Source organism: Chenopodium album, chromosome 27 (assembly GCF_948465745.1).
Source record: "Chenopodium album chromosome 27, dcCheAlbu1.1, whole genome shotgun sequence".
Taxonomy (NCBI): Eukaryota; Viridiplantae; Streptophyta; class Magnoliopsida; order Caryophyllales; family Amaranthaceae; genus Chenopodium; species Chenopodium album.
Window position 1 is genome coordinate 8254290 of NC_137860.1, and position 18408 is coordinate 8272697.

The 18408-nt window shown below is 33.7% G+C and overlaps 1 protein-coding gene across 4 annotated transcripts; it reads right to left on the reverse strand.

Moving 5' to 3' along the window:
- Positions 1-11186: 11186 nt before the first annotated feature.
- LOC145619156 (glutamate receptor 3.4-like) lies at positions 11187-18115 on the reverse strand. Of its 4 annotated transcripts, none has more exons than XM_081673772.1 (8): positions 18005-18115; positions 17801-17843; positions 16916-17306; positions 14137-15461; positions 13521-13798; positions 13040-13071; positions 12105-12514; positions 11187-11924 (listed from the first exon to the last, which is right to left on the reverse strand). In XM_081673772.1, exons 3-8 carry the CDS (start codon positions 17238-17240, stop codon positions 11466-11468), a joined length of 2829 nt encoding a protein of 942 aa, XP_081529898.1. In that variant the 5' UTR covers positions 17241-17306; positions 17801-17843; positions 18005-18115; the 3' UTR covers positions 11187-11465. The 4 variants fall into 4 exon arrangements, with proteins under 4 accessions (XP_081529898.1, XP_081529900.1, XP_081529897.1 ...); XM_081673774.1 differs by having other exon boundaries at positions 16916-17325; positions 18005-18059; XM_081673771.1 differs by lacking the exon at positions 18005-18115 and having other exon boundaries at positions 17801-17947.
- Between the last annotated feature and the right edge of the window lie 293 nt (positions 18116-18408).

An 18408-nucleotide genomic window follows, 5' to 3' on the forward strand; every position in this document is an offset into this window, starting at 1 on the left:
ATACCATGTAGAGTGTTGGGCTAGAGTAGTGTGTTTAGGATAAGGGTTTTGGGCTTTTGACATGGGCTCTTATTTAGAGATGTGATCTATATATAAGATCCATGCCTAGGGTTGCAAGTAAGCAGTAACAATCAACATACAGTAGATTGTGAAAGAAGCAACCAAGTCCCAAACCCTAAACACTCTCCTCTCCTCACGGCCCTCCCCTCTCCCCTTCACGTCCGTACGTGCGGTGCCCCTCATGGTGGCTTGTGGTGTTCGTCGTGGTGGTTCATGGTTAGCTCGTGTCTCTCTTCTCCGTTGAAGGTTGATTGAAGCGTTCAATCACGACTAACTAGCATTAGTGGAGGTTTAACTTGTGCCCGTGGACCAAGTAGAGGAATCACGCTTGGGGTTCTTTATCTCCCTTTGTTCTTGCTCGATCGCACGTGGAATCACGCTTCAAAGGTACAATTATGTGTTCTTTATGTGTTATGCAAAGATCCTTGGATTAGGTACTGTATAAATATGATTCATGTTTATTTCCGCTGCGTAGTACCTATAAAACCCTACAGTGGTATCAGTTAGCCTATTGCATTTACGCATATTGCCAATAATTCTTTGATAATCCACAATTTAATTCAATTAGGAGGGAGAATAATTTAATTATGGGTCAATTATTATATTAAATGTGATTTAACTCTTGGAATTGATTAAATGTGATTTAATAATGCTCAAAATAGCCATGAAGAGGACCGTTTTTTGCCCTATTATGCTTGAAAATTTCGAAAACCCTAACCCTAGATTTGAATTTTTCGAAACCCTAAACCCTAAAATTTTGATTTTGTGTTTTGGTTTTGAATAATTTCGATTGTTTCATGCTTCATGATTTTAATCTAGTTGATTTCTTGTATAAATTATGAATTTTGCATGATCAATGATTTGATTTAAAAGTTAAATTAAATTGGGGATTATTTTCATGAAGAACCCTAAATTTTAAAATTAGATTGTGAATTTAATTTTAATTGGATGAATTAGCATAAAAGTTATGTTTTAATTTATCATGGACCACATGAATTTTATTTAACAAAATTTGTTGTTTAAAATTGATAAAAAAAAAAAAAAGGTTTATTGCAGCGGCAACCGCGGCTGGGTGGCCCCAGCCACGGCGGCTGCCGCTGCAGGTGGTCCGGAGGGAAGGGTGGGGTGGGGCAGTAGGTTGGGTCAGCAAAGGCAGCAACAGCAGCACCGTGCAAGGGTTGCGCGGCACCGCTGCTGCTGTTGTGCACCGCTGCAGTGCAGCGTACACCTCATGGTGTACGGCCACCGTGGCCGGCTTAGGATGGCCACACCACGGTGGCTAGTGCACGGTTTTTCAAAAAAAAAAAATCAGTTTTTGAAAATTTATTTCAAGATAATTATGAATTATTTTGGGATAAAATCAGTTTTATTTTGGATAAGTTAAAATATTTTAAAAATATGATCTTTTATTTTAAAAGATAAAATTGGTTTTATTTGGATAAGATCTTTTATTTTAGGATAAAATCAAATATTCAAAAGTTGTTATATTGATATTATCCATATTTAAGTTGTTAAATTGGTAATTATCCTAAATTAAAGTGGTTAATTATGGATAAGAATGATTAGGATATTCTGAGCATATTCCAAAAGGATAATAATTGATTTAAATAATGTGATTATCCCATAATTATTTTTGGATATAATTGATTTAAAATATTGTGATTGGCTAGTAATTAGGATAGAATTTCCTAACTTTGTTAGGATAATCTTTAAGGATAAATATGATTTATCTTTTAAGATTAAAATAAGATTTGATTCTATCTCATGGAAATTTAGAATATATGATATTTTATTGATGATCATGAATAATATATGATATTATCTAATTACACTAATTAAAATATGAGATATTTAGATGCCATGTTTCCTTAATTATGATCATTCGATGTTGTAGTTTAGGAAAGCATGATGAGTGATTTATTATGTGGCAATTTTATAATATATGATGTTGTTTATTGTTATATAATGACTAGTATGGCCCAGTAGATTGCTAAATACGATTTGCGCATCGTGATGTATTTTTGTAATCTTAGTACGGTCTACGCACCGATAAAGTATTTTTGTAATTTATTTTATTTTATTTAAGTAGTAGATAGAATAGAGTAGAATTACAGGTTGCAGATAATCCAAGAAGCCCATGAAGTGAAGGCCCAAAGGAGTGAGGTGGATGAGATCCATGAAGATTCAAGTGGGAGCATTTACTTTATTAGTTTTCTTAGGATTAGGGGCCATACTATGTCTTATTTATGCATTCAGTATTTTATGCATGTTAGATTTTATTGATGTTTTGTGATGATGCGATAAAGTTCACTATTTAATCACAACATAATAAATCTAGGTCCCAGTAATATTGAGGCAGCTTTTCCAATTAAAAACCCGATGAAACCTTTGACATTTATGATGGGTCATGCCAAAGCTGGGCGTCATATTTTTCATTGGGGAGTGGGGGTAGAATTTAATTGGTTATACTCAACAAAGTTACCTAAAGATAAAGTTTAGAACTTTGAAGCTAAGGGTAATAATTAAACATGTGATGGTTAATTATTCAACCAAGAGTTACAAGAGTTGTAATCAGTAAAGAGTTTACTCACCTTGAAAATGTAATGGTTGATGGCAGGGCCAAAGTCCGGTCAATTATTGCACGAATAAAGGATCTTGGAATCATTTAATTCAATTGGGATCAATTAACATTGAATAAATGCTTTAAAGTTACCAATTTAATTATGGTACTTTAAATTTAATAAACATAATTGAATTTTGCGTTTACTTATAAGTAACATGTCGTTCTAATTTTATTAATATATAATCTCCTCGATTGAAAATAAAGTTGAGAAACGTTCTCAAAAAGTTTTAAAAAAAAAAATAATCCATAAACCTATATTCCAATTTTGCTAAGATTGTTCTAAAAGGCAAGTTTTAGAAATTCATGTCACATGTCTAAGGTTGGTTTTATTCAAAATGTTTGAGTAAAATGCCAACACATCTTCATTTTGAAAAATATTTCAAGGGATATAATGAGATGGGAGGGACAAACCCTCTAAAAGACAAGTATAAAAGACCAATAAAATCTCTTATCTTCAATATGATTGAATATAAGAAAGTGATTGGAAATATCTATGATCAAAAGTTGATCAAATGACACTATTTTTCATCCATTTCATATAGAGTTTAATATTTGATTAAACTCAAATATGAAAAATGATTGAATAGACTTAGCAAAATCATGAAAAGTGCTTAAAGTAGTTGAGCAAGGTATCATTTTGAACCTAAGAGAAATGTTTTAAGTGGCTCAAAGGGAAAGGTTTAGGAATATATGAGGATTGCATTAAGAAGTTATAGGCCAAGAATTGCAAACAAGTTGCTACTTCTCAAACCTAGAACTACTTACATGCTAAAAGTTGTTATGAACAACAAATGTTTCAAATTAAGTGGACCAATTCCAATTGATTAGAAACTACCTCATATAGTTGGAAGGTAAAAGAATGGAAATGTTCCAATTTAAGAAGTATATTATAGAAATTGATTTAGCATATTACTACTTCTTGGACATACGATGTCTTGTTTAGATCACTCATTGCACAATGTGGTTGAACTAAAGGAAGAAGTTATGGCTAAAGGAGAAATAAATCTACAAGTTTAGAAGCAAATGTTGCTACTTCACAAGTAGAATCTACAAGTCTGGAAGCAAAAGTTGCAACTTTACAAGTAGAACCTATATTTCACCTTACCTTGTTATTGGCTAGATAAATAAATGTTATTCATTCTTGCCATTATCAAAATACCATTCAATGTTAGTGATGACTAAGCATCGAAGATTCAAAAGCGTGGAATAAATGTTATTCAATGCTTCATTGAGTCATAATGTGTTTTGAATTGCTAAATAAGTTTAAAATTCTATATGATAGATTTAATTAAACTATTTCTATATATATATATAAGTTATCTCTAATATGTCAATTTATTCGAATGAAAATGAACATTGCATGCGGAAGATCCAAAGGGATGGACTTTCAATATCATTAGATTATGAATCTATTGATATATGTAATTATCATTCTAATTTGAAACTTTGACAAAGTCACCATTTAGAGAAATGATGATGCGAACTCAAGGTCGAATACATATCGATGTAAGAAAACCAAAAATTCAAAGGCTAGAGACGGACAACGAAACTTCATTTGTGATACGATCACTACTTGTGCTTAGTTGAAGCATAAGAGTGAAAATTTTGAAAAGTTCAAAATTTTCAGTATGAAGTTCAATATCAACTTGACAAGATAATGATTACATTACAATATGATTGAAATTGTGAAAATTTAAGTCAAGACATGTACTTGGCAACGCATTCGAAATATTGCGATATGATCGTAATAATGAGAATTTAAGCCAAGACATTGATAAACATCCAAGAGTTATAAAATCGTTTTACAACAAACTCCGAAAGCAAACCTTCTGAAGTGTTTATGAAGGGAGCTATCAATCTATATGAGATATATTTTGATAATGGATGTAAATTACCTATCTTCCAACCATTGTTCAAGGGATATAATTTTAAGATAAGCTACAAAACTAAACAAACTACATACGTCAAATCAAATGTAGCAAAGGCTTCATATGTGATATGGATAAGAAAAGTTCTTATTAAGTTTTTTTACAAAGCAAGGAATAAAACATGTATTAAACCGTTTGATGCACGTTCGATTCCTATATAGAGCACGGGGTACTACTACACAACCATACTTAGCACAAAATGTTTGTTGCTCAAGTAAGTGCCCTTATGGAACTGTTCCAAAAGGTCAAGTGGGAGTAGTATAAGAATCTCGAAAAGTTCGAGAGCCTTGAAAGAGTTCAAGAAAAGTGATTTCGAAAATCTCGAAGAAATTTGAGAAGTTGTCGAATAAAAGCAACAATATGAGCATGATTCACCTCATGTTACAAATGACAACGCGTGGTCTCATTATGTGTAATGGGATTAATAACCATGTGTCGAAGGTAGTACATTCCAAGTGCACATCCTCTATTGTCGTTTCTCATTGAAAACTAAACAAAGTTGTTGTATGAGTTTCAATTGTTGCATAAAAACCCACAATGATGACTAGCATACGTAAAACTTAGCCAAAGGAATATGATTTCATATTGACTAAGATTTCTAAAATATTTATTTTGGAACATGATGATTATGCAAGTAATAAAGATGATTTGACAAGTTATAACTCCAAGTGGTTTAAAACCATGAAATCTAAAATAGATTCTAAGTCTGTAAGCAAGTGTATGACACTTGAGTAATTTGCCTAAATTGGGTGAAACCCAACATAAGCAAAGCAGATAAGAAAGAAAAATGTTTTCTAACTGAAGCAAAGACTTGTTAAAGGATTCAACTAATTCATAGTATGACTATGATTACGATGAAACCTTTACATGTTGCAAAGATCTATTAAAGATATTTAGTGATTTCTACCTTATAAGATTTGGTAGATGGATTTCAAAACGCTTTCTTGAAATTGTTCATGAAATAAGATTTGTATATGATAGAATCAAAAGTTTGGAGATCCAATAATCCTAGGGATGCATAAAAGATCCATAATGGATTGAAGTTAGCATCAGGGAGTTAATGTTCTTAATTTTATGAGTTAATCAAATCGTTTGATGTTCTCGTAAAATGAAGAAAAGGTCTTGTGTGTACAAGATGTTTAGTGGGAGCTATAAAGTCTTCTTGGTCTAGTATATAGAGCAATTATTCATTGCTTGAAGAGTCAAGTGGTGGGTAATGCATTTTGTATGAAAAACCTTGAAGAGGATGATGAGTACATTTGGGATTCAAGATCTATATAGATAGGTCTCGAAGGATGTTTGAGTTTTGGTTAAGAAGCTTATATTGATAATATTCTTATAAGGTTCAACATTATATTGAAAAGAGTTTCAATCCCATGTGACATGGCACGTTGCTTAATGATTCAATACCTTGAGAAAGGTTGATGAAATTAAGACTTTGAGTGATGATCCTTATGCAATTCGCAAAGGATGCATCATGCATGCCATGGATTTACTCGTCTATTTGATTCACGTGTTTTAAAGAACAAGTGATGATAGATTTCAATCGAAATCCAATGTAACGTTGGAATACAAATTAGAAATTCCTAAATTCCTTGCGAAAGGGCGAAGGAAAATTCTTAGTGTATGGAGATGAAAATGATTATAAGATTTAGAAATTGCAAAGTTCATGTTTATGAGAATGTCTCATGAACTCTACTTACTGAACCCCTTCCATGACCAAGGTATGAAAGTCATACTAAGGTTTTTGGATTGAAGCAAGTTATGTAATTTTAGTTGTGTATGTTTTGAGAAATCATATTACAAAAGTAAATACATTAGCTTGCAGAATTATGTTTATCAATTGAAACAAAGTTTCAATCTTATTTAATCGTGGTTTCAAGATTAAATAAAATGTCCAAAATAATTATGAATTGATGGGCTCACTAGGTTAATGACCTTTTGAATGAAACCCCACAGGTGAACTAAATTCATATATTATTTAAGTTCCTAGTTCGGAATCATTAAACTGGACATAAATGATTTCATTTAATGGACTAGCATGTAAGATTGATTGGATAGCGCAGTTTCATGGGCTATAGGAGCGTAGTGATGCTCGGTCAATCACATGGATATGCATGAATGATGCATGATCGAACAATAGACCTACTTTGAAGTTCAAGTATAGAGCTTCCGAATATATTAGTGGATTCCTTTGACATGAGTGGAACATTGATCTCATTCAATGGATGTTATAACTGTGGTACATTCAAACGTCTTCCCGTAACTGGAGATTATAAAGGGTGTTTCCTGGTTATTTCAAAAGTTGAGTGGGAGCTTTGGTTGCCACAAGATTGGATAGAGTCTACCTATTTAATTAGGAATGTGTCTTGGCCCCTTGAGGAGGGAGAATTCAGAAAATGCATGGCCGTGCTCAAATGGATTACATAGTAATCATTTGTTTTGTAATTCTAACTCAGATTTCAAGAAAAGATTTGTAGATTAATATGATCAGGACATAAGATGCAATCATATTATCAAATCGACACACATTGACTTAAGGAATTTGAATATTGCGCACTTGTCTCAGACAAGTGGGAGATTAAAGGAGTTATGTCTTCGATAAGTGCAATTACTAGATATATCAAGGATCACTATTATGGAGATAATAAGTTCATTCTATAGGGTCGTCAATATCTGGTGCTAGATATGATAATTGATCTTTGGGTTAGTTAAATAGCCCAAAGCCTTATAGAATGGATCCTATGAGGTCACACAACAAGGGTATTGGGTTAAACAAGTAAGAGGCCCATTAATGGGCCTCATGAGATTATGACATACCATGTAGAGTGTTGGGCTAGAGTAGTGTGTTTAGGATAAGGGTTTTGGGCTTTTAACATGGGCTCTTATTTAGAGATGTGATCTATATATAAGATCCATGCCTAGGGTTGCAAGTAAGCAGTAACAATCAACATACAGTAGATTGTGAAAGAAGCAACCAAGTCCCAAACCCTAAACACTCTCCTCTCCTCACGGCCCTCCCCTCTCCCCTTCACGTCCGTACGTGCGATGCCCCTCATGGTGGCTCGTGGTGTTCGTCGTGGTGGTTCCTGGTTAGCTCGTGTCTCTCTTCTCCGTTGAAGGTTGATTGAAGCGTTCAATCACGACTAACTAGACCCTACATTACTATCGATAAAATGTACCAAAAAAAGGAAAAAAAAAACTCTACGGTCATAACGAGTTATAAATGGTTCGATTATAACCGGTTACGGGTTGTAAACGTTTCGGTCATAATACAGTATAACTTATTATGGGTTATAAACGGTTTGGTTCTAACCAATTACAGGTTGTAAACGATTGGGTTTATCGGGTTTAAACGATTTCGGTTTACAATGGGTCGGGTTGCTATCGGGTTCGAAAGTACTCGGTTCGGGTTATTCTCGGTTTCGGGCTCTATCAGTTTGGCTTGATAACGGGTATGGTTTATTAACGGTTCTCAAACATTCGGATCGATTCAGTTTCAGGTTTTAAAAAATTGGGTCGAGTCGGTTTACGCTTTTAAAATAACAGGTTCTTAGCGGTTCGGTTTCTTTTCGGAACTGTTTTAAACGGTTCGGATTCACCAGTTCGAGTCCGGTTTTTGACAGTACTACAAAATATTTCCTCCGTTTCTTTTTAATTAACACGTTTCTTTAGTCACGTTTGTCAATGCACTATTCAATCATTAATATATGTAATTATCGATAAGCAAAAATTATGAAAAGTTGATATTTTGAAAGTGTATAATGTGACAAATCTAACAAGATCCCACATGAATATATTTTTCATTACATATAAAACACCAAACACGGTCAAAGGGAGGTGTGTGAATAGTGCTAAAGTCAAAACGTGTCAACTAAATAAAAACGGAGGTAGTAGGTATCTCAAAAATCTTCAACATTATCAAATAATGCTATATACTCACCTATCCCCTTGTCCCTCTCCAAAAGAGTCTTGCTTGCTAACCTAGGTAAGTGTGTACAGTGTACCAATATGATGCACGCAAACACGGGTGAAATAATCACCTTTTATCCCTGACATTGGCAACTATTTACATTGTAAGGAAATCACCATTTTGAACAGTTACAGTTTATGTATGATATGCCATCTAATATTTACATTGTACATATTATCACTTTTGTACACAAAATTTATTTATCTCTACATCTAGCTAATGTTTAAATACAAAATATTGGGTCAGTCAAGTCTGACCAAATAGTTCGTGCGGCTGAGGAGATGACGATGACGATAAAGACAACAATAATGGACCTCCTTCTTCCCCCGTAGGTGACGATGACGACATTAATGGCGAAGGAGAGAGCGGGGTCATTCATGGTGGAAGAGAGAGAAATTTTAATTCTCGGATTTTTCTAAAAATGCCCAAAAATCGAATTGGGGCTTTCTTATATGATGTATAATTGTTAATATTGATTGTCCCATATGATTGTATGTTGAATTGTGAGCATTTCGATAACATATGCATGTATTTTGGTTGAGAAATGAGCAAGTTATGCTATACCCATGACCTTAGTACGAGATCATCAATGGAATTTCTACCATTGTTATACATATTACTCCCTCCGTTTTTAAATACTTGCTCCATTTTTATTTTTTACACTATTCATTTGTCCGACTTTGACTAATGTTTCTGATTTATAGATAAGAAAAAAAAATATAGTCTTGTGGGTACTTGTTAGAATCGTCTCAATTAATAGATTATTAATTTCTAATTGTTAGAATTTATACTTATTGATAACTAAAGATATAATTGATCAAAGATTAGCATCGACATACGTGTCCAAGAGAAATGGAGCAAGTATTTAAAAACGGAGGGAGTATCAAACAAATTATACATATCCTCAAACAAGTTATGCATATCCTTTATTGGATGGATGATATCCTCTATTGGCTGCGCTATATGATATCATGGTTAGATGATATCCTTTATTTGCTGTATGATATCATTTATGATTGTGTCTATGATATCCTTTATTGGCCGGATGATATCCTCTATTGGTTATACGATATCATGGTTGGATGATATCTTCTATTGGCTATATGATATCATCCAGCCAATAGAGGATATCATCTAGCTAATAGAAGTATTGGCAAATAAATGATATTATATAGTCAATAGAGAATATCATCCAGCCAATAGAGGATATCATCAGCTAATAAAGGATATCATATAGCCAATAAAGAATATCATCCAATTAGTAGAGGATATCATCCACCCAGTAGAGGATATCATCCAGCAAGTAGAAATATCATCCAGCCAATAAAGAATATCATATAGCCAATTAATAATATCATTCACTTAGTAGAAGATATCATCTAACCAATGGAGGATATCATCCCGCTAATTGAGGATATCAAAAATCCGCATTTTGTCAGCCTGTACTGACGTACCTTCTCATGTTTAAATTGTAAGAAATCACCTTTCTATACAAAATTAATTTGTCAATTCTTTGGAAGAAAAATATACACTATACTTGGTAATACACCAAAGAAATGAGAAGTAAATCAAATAATACAAATGAATCTTTGTTGATTCAAGGTAAATCATATAATATTTTTTATATTTATACGTCATTATACAATTCATCGTAACCCTTGTCTCTTCACCCAAAAATAATATATTGCCTATGCTATATCATCCACCCCCTCCCAAAAGGGTCTTGCCGACTAAGCGAGCATAATGCATGCACAGAAATACTTGCGTGGACCTGGTCCACAATAATATTATTGTGGACCCGAGGTTTATACACACGCAACTGACATTATATTAAACATAGTGACCCTTATTTTTAACATAGTAACCTTTATTAAAAGTTGTATAACGTTTAATACTATTGTGAACTTCAAGTGCGACGTTATGACCCTAATTTTAACATAGTGACCTTTATTATTTACATTGACCTTATAAAATATTTCATTAAAAAAATTAACCTCTTATAGCCTATATATTACCAAAATGACTTTTATTTTCAACATAGTGACCTTCATTTTATTATAGTGACTTTTTTTTTATATAAATAAAACAACCATTAATGTTAGTAGTCCACAATAAATTAGTGTGAACCAGGTCCATTTAAGAATTTGTAATGCATGTTTTATTTTTATTTTTTTTTTTATTATTTTTTTTAGGAGAAACTTGCAAAAACTGTATGGAATTGTTCTAAAAAAAATGTGAAGTATATAAAGTATAAACAATAAATTAATCCTTGTTGTTACCTAGTACGTCAAATAATTCTTTCATATTTACAGGTATATATATTGCATCGTAACCCCTTCTTGCACGCTGAACATAAATTACATTGTCTTTGCGATATCATCCTACCTTAACAATGAAATAGCAAGATAGTATTAAGATTAGACCAATATCAATACTATACATTGAAAAAATAAAAAAAAAGGTGCATCACACGAACTTAAATCTAGTCTTTTTCATTGTTGTTAAACAACTAATCCTCAACAAAGACCAAAATACATTTAACTCATAATAAAAGTTCTGTTAAAATTATCTTCTCCCCAAGAATAACTTTCTTTAAGTAAGGTTATGTTGTGTAACTCAGTTATAAACAATTGCATTTTTGGTTATGGAGTATTTGTAAGTACATCCGTGTGTATGTAAGAAATTGTTTCTATGCATATACAAGTAATCATTCTACACCTCTCCCATTTCTCTTTTGACCGAAGGACTTTAGATGATCCCATACATAGGAATGTCACCTGTTCTGTTACATCGGAAGTTAATGTAAGATAGCAGCAGTACAGTCCATCCGAAGCTAGTAAAATGCTGCAGCAATGTACAACTGAACCTAGGAAACGACTGCTTAAGGTGAAGAAAATTCCCTGTCTAAACTACAGCTCCGGTGTGACTGGTTACCCTCATTACTGTTCTTCCTTTTAAAAAATTCCTTGATCTCAGCCTCTTTTCTATCAATAAAACCAATCAAGTCCTTAAAACTGGCCGAGCTCAGACCTCTAGTCCTGACTGGTTCAGCTGGCTCTATTTCATCTTGACTAATTACTTCAGGAGCATACCTGCTGTATTGATAACACACTCTGCAAAAGAAAATAAGAAGTGCCACAAAGCACGCAACGCCGCAAATCAAGAAAAGCCCCCAAAAACTACTCAAGGAGAGCCGACTATCATCAGCTTGATTTGATTGACTTGTGCAAGTACTGTGTGTCAACCATTTGTCGTGGATTCTTTGGAGTTCACCATTCTCAGAGAGTTGAAGTATAGCTGTGGACATGTCGACTGCGAGAGGAGAGTCCCGCTGAAAGGCCTGGGAAAAGAAAAATAAACAGATAAGCAACATATTATGCCAGCCATCGCTGAAAAGTTGCACAATTAATCTTCCAAAATTCTCTATAGGTTAGAACCTCGGAGGCCTAAAGTTAACTGTTATTTTAGTTTTTATACTAATGTGATGTCATTTACATTCAAGAGCAAGTAAGCTTCTTACAAATCCCCAGCCGCTTTTTGTAAATTCTTGTCCTACTATCTGAACGTTGCAGTTACTGAAGGACAAGAAGACCTCAATATAAGGAAGCTCGTCGACAATGGCAGCTACTCCGCCATTTTTAGGCCCGCGATTAAGGGCATCAGCATATGCTTCCTGATTCTTGAGGCTTATGATCCGAGACTCAGCTATATTTAGCTCTCTAATAAGATAATCACGAGCAAATGAGCCATCCTGAATCCCTATAGGATCATTACTTGATTTTAAGCTGTCAATTCCTTCAATTCTTGATGATAGTTGCTGCACTGTGAGGATAGAAGTCAAACTAGCTGTATAGCTAGAATTAATAATCAAAACCACAAAGAGCCATATAAGAAGCACAAATCGTCCCAAAGAGCTGAGGGTGTTTTCTCCTGTCAATTGCAGCAAAGCGACAACAGCAAATTTAACAGCATTAGTAACCAGAATGTTTGTTTGTTTTTTTTTTTTTTTTACGAGATTAGTAACCAGAATAATGGATATAATAAGTTACAGAAAAATATTATATTGGTAAAATTTGTAAAGAAAGTCAAGAACAATATACACTACTGATAAGCAATGTTGGTATTAGACCTTGAAGAGGAAAACAAAAACTTTTCCAATCCATATATAGCAAAGCAGTAATGGAACAGATAATCGATCTAGATCCCCAACAATCAACCAGGCGAACTAGCACTTATGATTTTATGTATGTATGCATGTATGTATGTATGTATGTATGTATGTATGTATATGTATACTTCAACTGTGAGCATATTCTCCAATCAAGTTTCACTCACTAACTTATCATTCTCAAAAAGTTGTATCTAAACACACTTGTATGAATTATAACAGTATATGGTGAGACTATGCAGTGTACTGGACTAAACTAGTAAAATAAGAATGAGAAATCTTCTTACGGTGTGAGAAAAACATTGTTGAAAAGCTGAACCTGCAAAATTACAGCCTGTGTCAGAAAGTCATTATAAGAAATACACAATTGTTGATGAATTTTCGAGTAAGGCGCCTATGAGTGTTCAATTGCACAAACATAATAGATTGGAAAATAAGTATGTATCAAATCATTTCATATCTGAGGGAAGATAGGAAACTGATACTTCTACTTCACACCATACAAAATTTTCTGCAATCATTACTCCCAAGAGAACTCAACCCATAGTGCCAACCCGCAAACTAGTATACTACTCCATCTGGTAACAGAACGACAATATATAACCACTTCCTCCCTCCTCTCATATAACTCAGAAGAATTGATTAATAATTAAAACCTGTATACGAGCAGATGCCAGGCAACAGATATAGGAGTTAAGTAATATCACCAATCTAAAACAGCTACAAAACTGCTATCAGAACCAAGAAACTTCAAGATAATGAACTAACCAGATTATTGTAATAAGTTGCTGACTTGGTGGACCACGAAATTCACTATTGATTCGATGCTCCAGAATCCAAACAGCAGCTCCCACAAGTAAAAAGAAAGAGCCGGTAACGATCCACATCTCCACAGTAAAGGGTTTGAGAAAAGCCCAGGCACTTGACTTGACCTTTCTTACAGGAGCAACTACAACTAGTCCTGATTCTATATATGGCTGTGTGAAGTCCACTATCCTTGTTCTATTTGTGATGATAGTTATATCACCGACAGCTGCATCAAATTTCTGATGAAGGGACAAAAAATTATATAAAAAAATTTTAAAGATGTATAATAATAAATAAATAAATAAAAACAAGCACATACAAAAATGGCTCCTGCACCTATAGATAATTGTGAAAAAGTTCTTAAATAAATCAACAGATACATATGTTTGCATATAGAGGTGCGAAAAAGGGGTAATGATGATGTTAAGGAAAAGGCCTGTTTTGCAAAACGAAACGTGAAGGCTTTAGTTATCCGATGGAGTTGATGTAATAAAAAAAATAATGCACATCAAGCAATGTAGGAAATATGCAATAGTACTGCCAATGTTAGATAAACTGAGAAATATGCAATACTTACATTATTAGCAACATCATTGACAAGATTGTCAAAATTTGGATTTCTTTTACCATCACCATACAACACATAGTTGTGCGGAACAGGATAAGGAAGCAGTTTTAGAGCTGCCTCAAAGACATCGATACAATATCCCTTAACTCCTGGAGGATCCTTGTCTAAAGAGACAAATGCTTTATAACCAACACGATTGGGTACCACAATCTGCAGAGGTTTACCATTATTAGGAAATACCCATCCTCGGGGAATTTTGGTGACTTGACCTGGCCATATAACACTACTAAGGTGCTGGCTACTAGAGGATTTGTTAGGAGGCTTCAGATACAAGGTTTCTGGAGTAACAACTGAAAGGCCAGAATAATTAGACCAATACCCAATCTTATTAGATCCAGTTCCAATAATATTCAGTATGTCCACTGCAGGGTGAATTAGGTTCCTTTCTGAATCAAATTGAATAACTCCTGACAAGCCCGTGAATTTAGTTCCCAGCAGTCTTTGTAGCAATTGCTGGCCTCCTTGGAAAATACGAAGATTTGATAAGTTGAGTGAACTTCCATTAATCGTGAAGTCACTAGAGAATGATAAGTTGCCACCCTGGTTGAGAAATGAATCAAGCGCATAGGCAGCTAACCAAACAGAATCATAAGCATAGAAAGCATAAGAATTAATGGTCGAATTTCCTGCATTTTTCAAACCCTTCCATCTTGACATAAAAGCATGCTTCTGGTCAGACTCTGCAGTGTGATGGCAGAGAGCCAACACTCCTTGTAGTAAATCCATAGTACTAGGATCTACAGGTTTTGAGTCAAGAACTGAAGAAAGCCAATCCGTAGCAATCCAAACATAGCCATCGCTTAACATCCCAAGAGACTTTGCAACAGAAAATACATTCAGACCAGAATCAGGGTTTACATGGACAATAATAATTCGAGATTCCATCAAATTTACTTCAACTAACAAATCGTTAATAGCATTTTTTGAAGCATCTGGAGGTAACGCAGCCTTATATGAAATCTTGGCACGTTTTTTTGCAAGAGCATCGCCCAATGCAGAAATCCCATTTCTGCCATAATCATCATCCACAAATATAGCAATTACCTCCGTCCATCCATAATACACGATCAGGTCAGCGATAGCATACATCTGAAAATAATCACTCTGTATTGCACGAAGAAAATATGGGTACTGTAGTGAAGAGAGAGTAGGATCTGTTGCAAGAGACAATACAGGCACGTGTAGCTCATTAACAACATTGGAAATGACATGAGCAATGCCAGAAGATTGAGGACCAATTGCAATAGCCACATCTTTCTCCATTAGCTGTATAGCTACATGATAAGTAAAACAATGTCAATGTTTTCAGTCATTCTATCACGGTGAAAGAATAAGTTTTGCAGTAAAGAGCAGATAGAGCATATAGATTTCAGTCAATAAACTTTCATGTAATTGGCACTCTTAATACTTAACCCTAACATACTTAGCTCAATGTAATAACTACAAACATGAAAATATCATCCATATGTACTTTTACAGATTACAGGCACAACACTATTCCTTTTTTTAAAGAGTATAAACCATGTATATAGTCGAGAGGACCTCTAGTGAAAACTTTCTGTCCTGATTGAACTGGTTGTATTGACAAATATGTCATCATATCTCATATCAATCTGAATATTTAGGCAAATTCTGCTGCCCAAATGCAACAACTTAAGATAAACAGAGATTTTCAAACAGAGTGGAAATTACTGCTTCTAATCAACATTTTGTTTTGTACAGATGAACAACTTAGATGTATCATGTTTCTGATATATATATAGAGTTCCATTTCCCTTTAGTAGGAACTAAATTAGATATGCATTACCAAAAGCCATAAGGCAAACTGTTAACCAATTCACAGATAAAATATAAGCCATCTAAAACTGTCAATAGTCTTAAAGAAAATCAAAAACGCAAAAATGCAAGTATTAAAAAGTTACATAGAATAAGTGAAGAGTGAAGACAGATGCAAGAATACATAAAGCACTAGCTCTTGTCAAATTTCATACTACCACTGCATTTTTCATGAACCATATCAATAAAGTGTATACTATCAAAACAAACACAGCTTAAAATCATTGCTTAATCTAGATATGATTTATATAGATGCCAGTCAAAACAAACACAGCTCAAAATCATTGTTTGAAAAACCAAGCAGAACTGAGAAAATTTTCACATCAAAACTTTCAACTTTAGCAATTCACAAAGGATTGGCAAGTGGCCATATTTTCGTTGGAGATTGAGAGTAATAATTTAGGGGGGAAAAATTGCTTGTTTGTCTCCTTTTTAACTCCCAATCTACATACTTTACATAACTTGGTTTTGGTTGGGATACTGAACAGTGTAACATGGAAAGTCTAAAGAGTGTACGGACTTTTTTTTTTTTTATATATATATATACAAAAAGAACTTTCATGGTGGAAAATATTAGTCTTTTTATCCACTAAAGTGCACAAGCCACCTCAATGAGCTTTTCCCGCCACTTGATTTCTTTTATAAGCTTCTAGCCAAACTCGAAAACACCTACTTACTAGTATGAATTCCAAAGTGATGAGGCTTACTAGCTTAGGGAGGTGAAAATGTATAAAACCCCTTAAAAGGTCCATTTTATGTCACAATTCAAGAATTGATCTTCTATAAATCGAGAAAAAAACAATTATAATATTTACGAACACAAGCACAAACAATCACTTGAATAATCGAAGAGCAAAACAAAAAGAAAAAAGGCTCCAGTGACAAAAATTACCTTCCATAGTTCCCACGAAACCACTGCAATTAGTATCACGAAACATAAGGTTTATTGTTGTTCCTTGTAAAATGCTGGAATTGGAATTGATATCGTCAACTGCCGCAGCCATTGCTGGCTTCGCTGCTCTTCCAATTACCGAATTGAAAGTGAAAAGAGCACCAATGTTCACAGATTTTGGCCTCGAAATAGAAGATGTTACACTAGAATTGTCGGCCACACCTCTTCCCCAACTGGGTTCCACTTCCACCATACAAAGGATAATCACTAATATAGCTCCCATCCAAGGTACATGTCCAAGCCTTCTACTAAGGAGGACACCCATGATTAAATAACACCGGCTTTCTTTCGATTTTCGACTGAATGACTAATCAATCAAAACATACCATGCCTGTGTACAAGAATTCATCCTTCAATGTAAAGACCCAAAAAATTCAACACATGAATGAAATAAATCCCAAAAAAAAAATTCCATGTAATTCAACATCATAGAATATAAAATCAAACCCCGTCACCTAACTACTCAGAACCCTCAAAAATATAAATTAAAAACTACAAACATCAATAATATAATCCTTAAAAAAACTGCCTGAAATTTCTAGTTAGCTAATAAACAAACTTTTGATTCCCAACACACTAATCACTAAACTACATGACTAATTGCTATAATTAATATAGAAAAATGGCAAACTTTTGTCCTGTTTAAGATGTTAATTACCCGGGAAATCATGTACTTAATAAACTAATGTACTCTAAACTGTATATTATTGGCATAAAATAAGAAGTACAGTCAACTTTATAGAAAAACCCAACAAACATACAAAACAAAATTAGAATAAAAAAATACCCAACAAAAATGATTGTAAATTATGATAGAAAGATTACCTAAAACCCTGAAATTATGAGCAGATGAATGAGCAAGAAATGCCTGGATGCCCAACATAAAAAATCAGCAGATAATGAGTCCAAGACATATGGAAAAGAAGAAAAATATGGGAATAAGTAAGGAAGGAAGCAAGCATTAAAATCCAAAAAATCACATTCATTAATAATTAAGTTATAATTGATAAAATTTTGGAAATAACTTACAAAAATGGATAGAACATTGTTTTTGGGACCAAAAGAGTTTGTGGACTGTAAAGCTTGTAAGCAATAGTCTTGTGAATTCAGAAAAGAATGATTCATATTCTTGATGTTCAAATCTAGTAAGTGGATTTTCTTCATAATAATCTTGCTACTGTAATAAATTCCCCCACTATAAACATTTTTTTCTTGTCGGTATGTAACATGTTTATACCATTTTATTTTTATTTTTAATTGTTTTGGTTAAATCTACTCCCTGCGTGTTTTTTTAATTGTTACAGTTTGAGCGCCAAATAGTTTTAGTCAATTTAATTGACTGAAATAAAATAATAGGTGAGTGGGATAGTTGGAGTATTAAAAAATTATAAAAGAAATATAGTGGGGTAATAGTTTATTGAAAAGTAATAAAT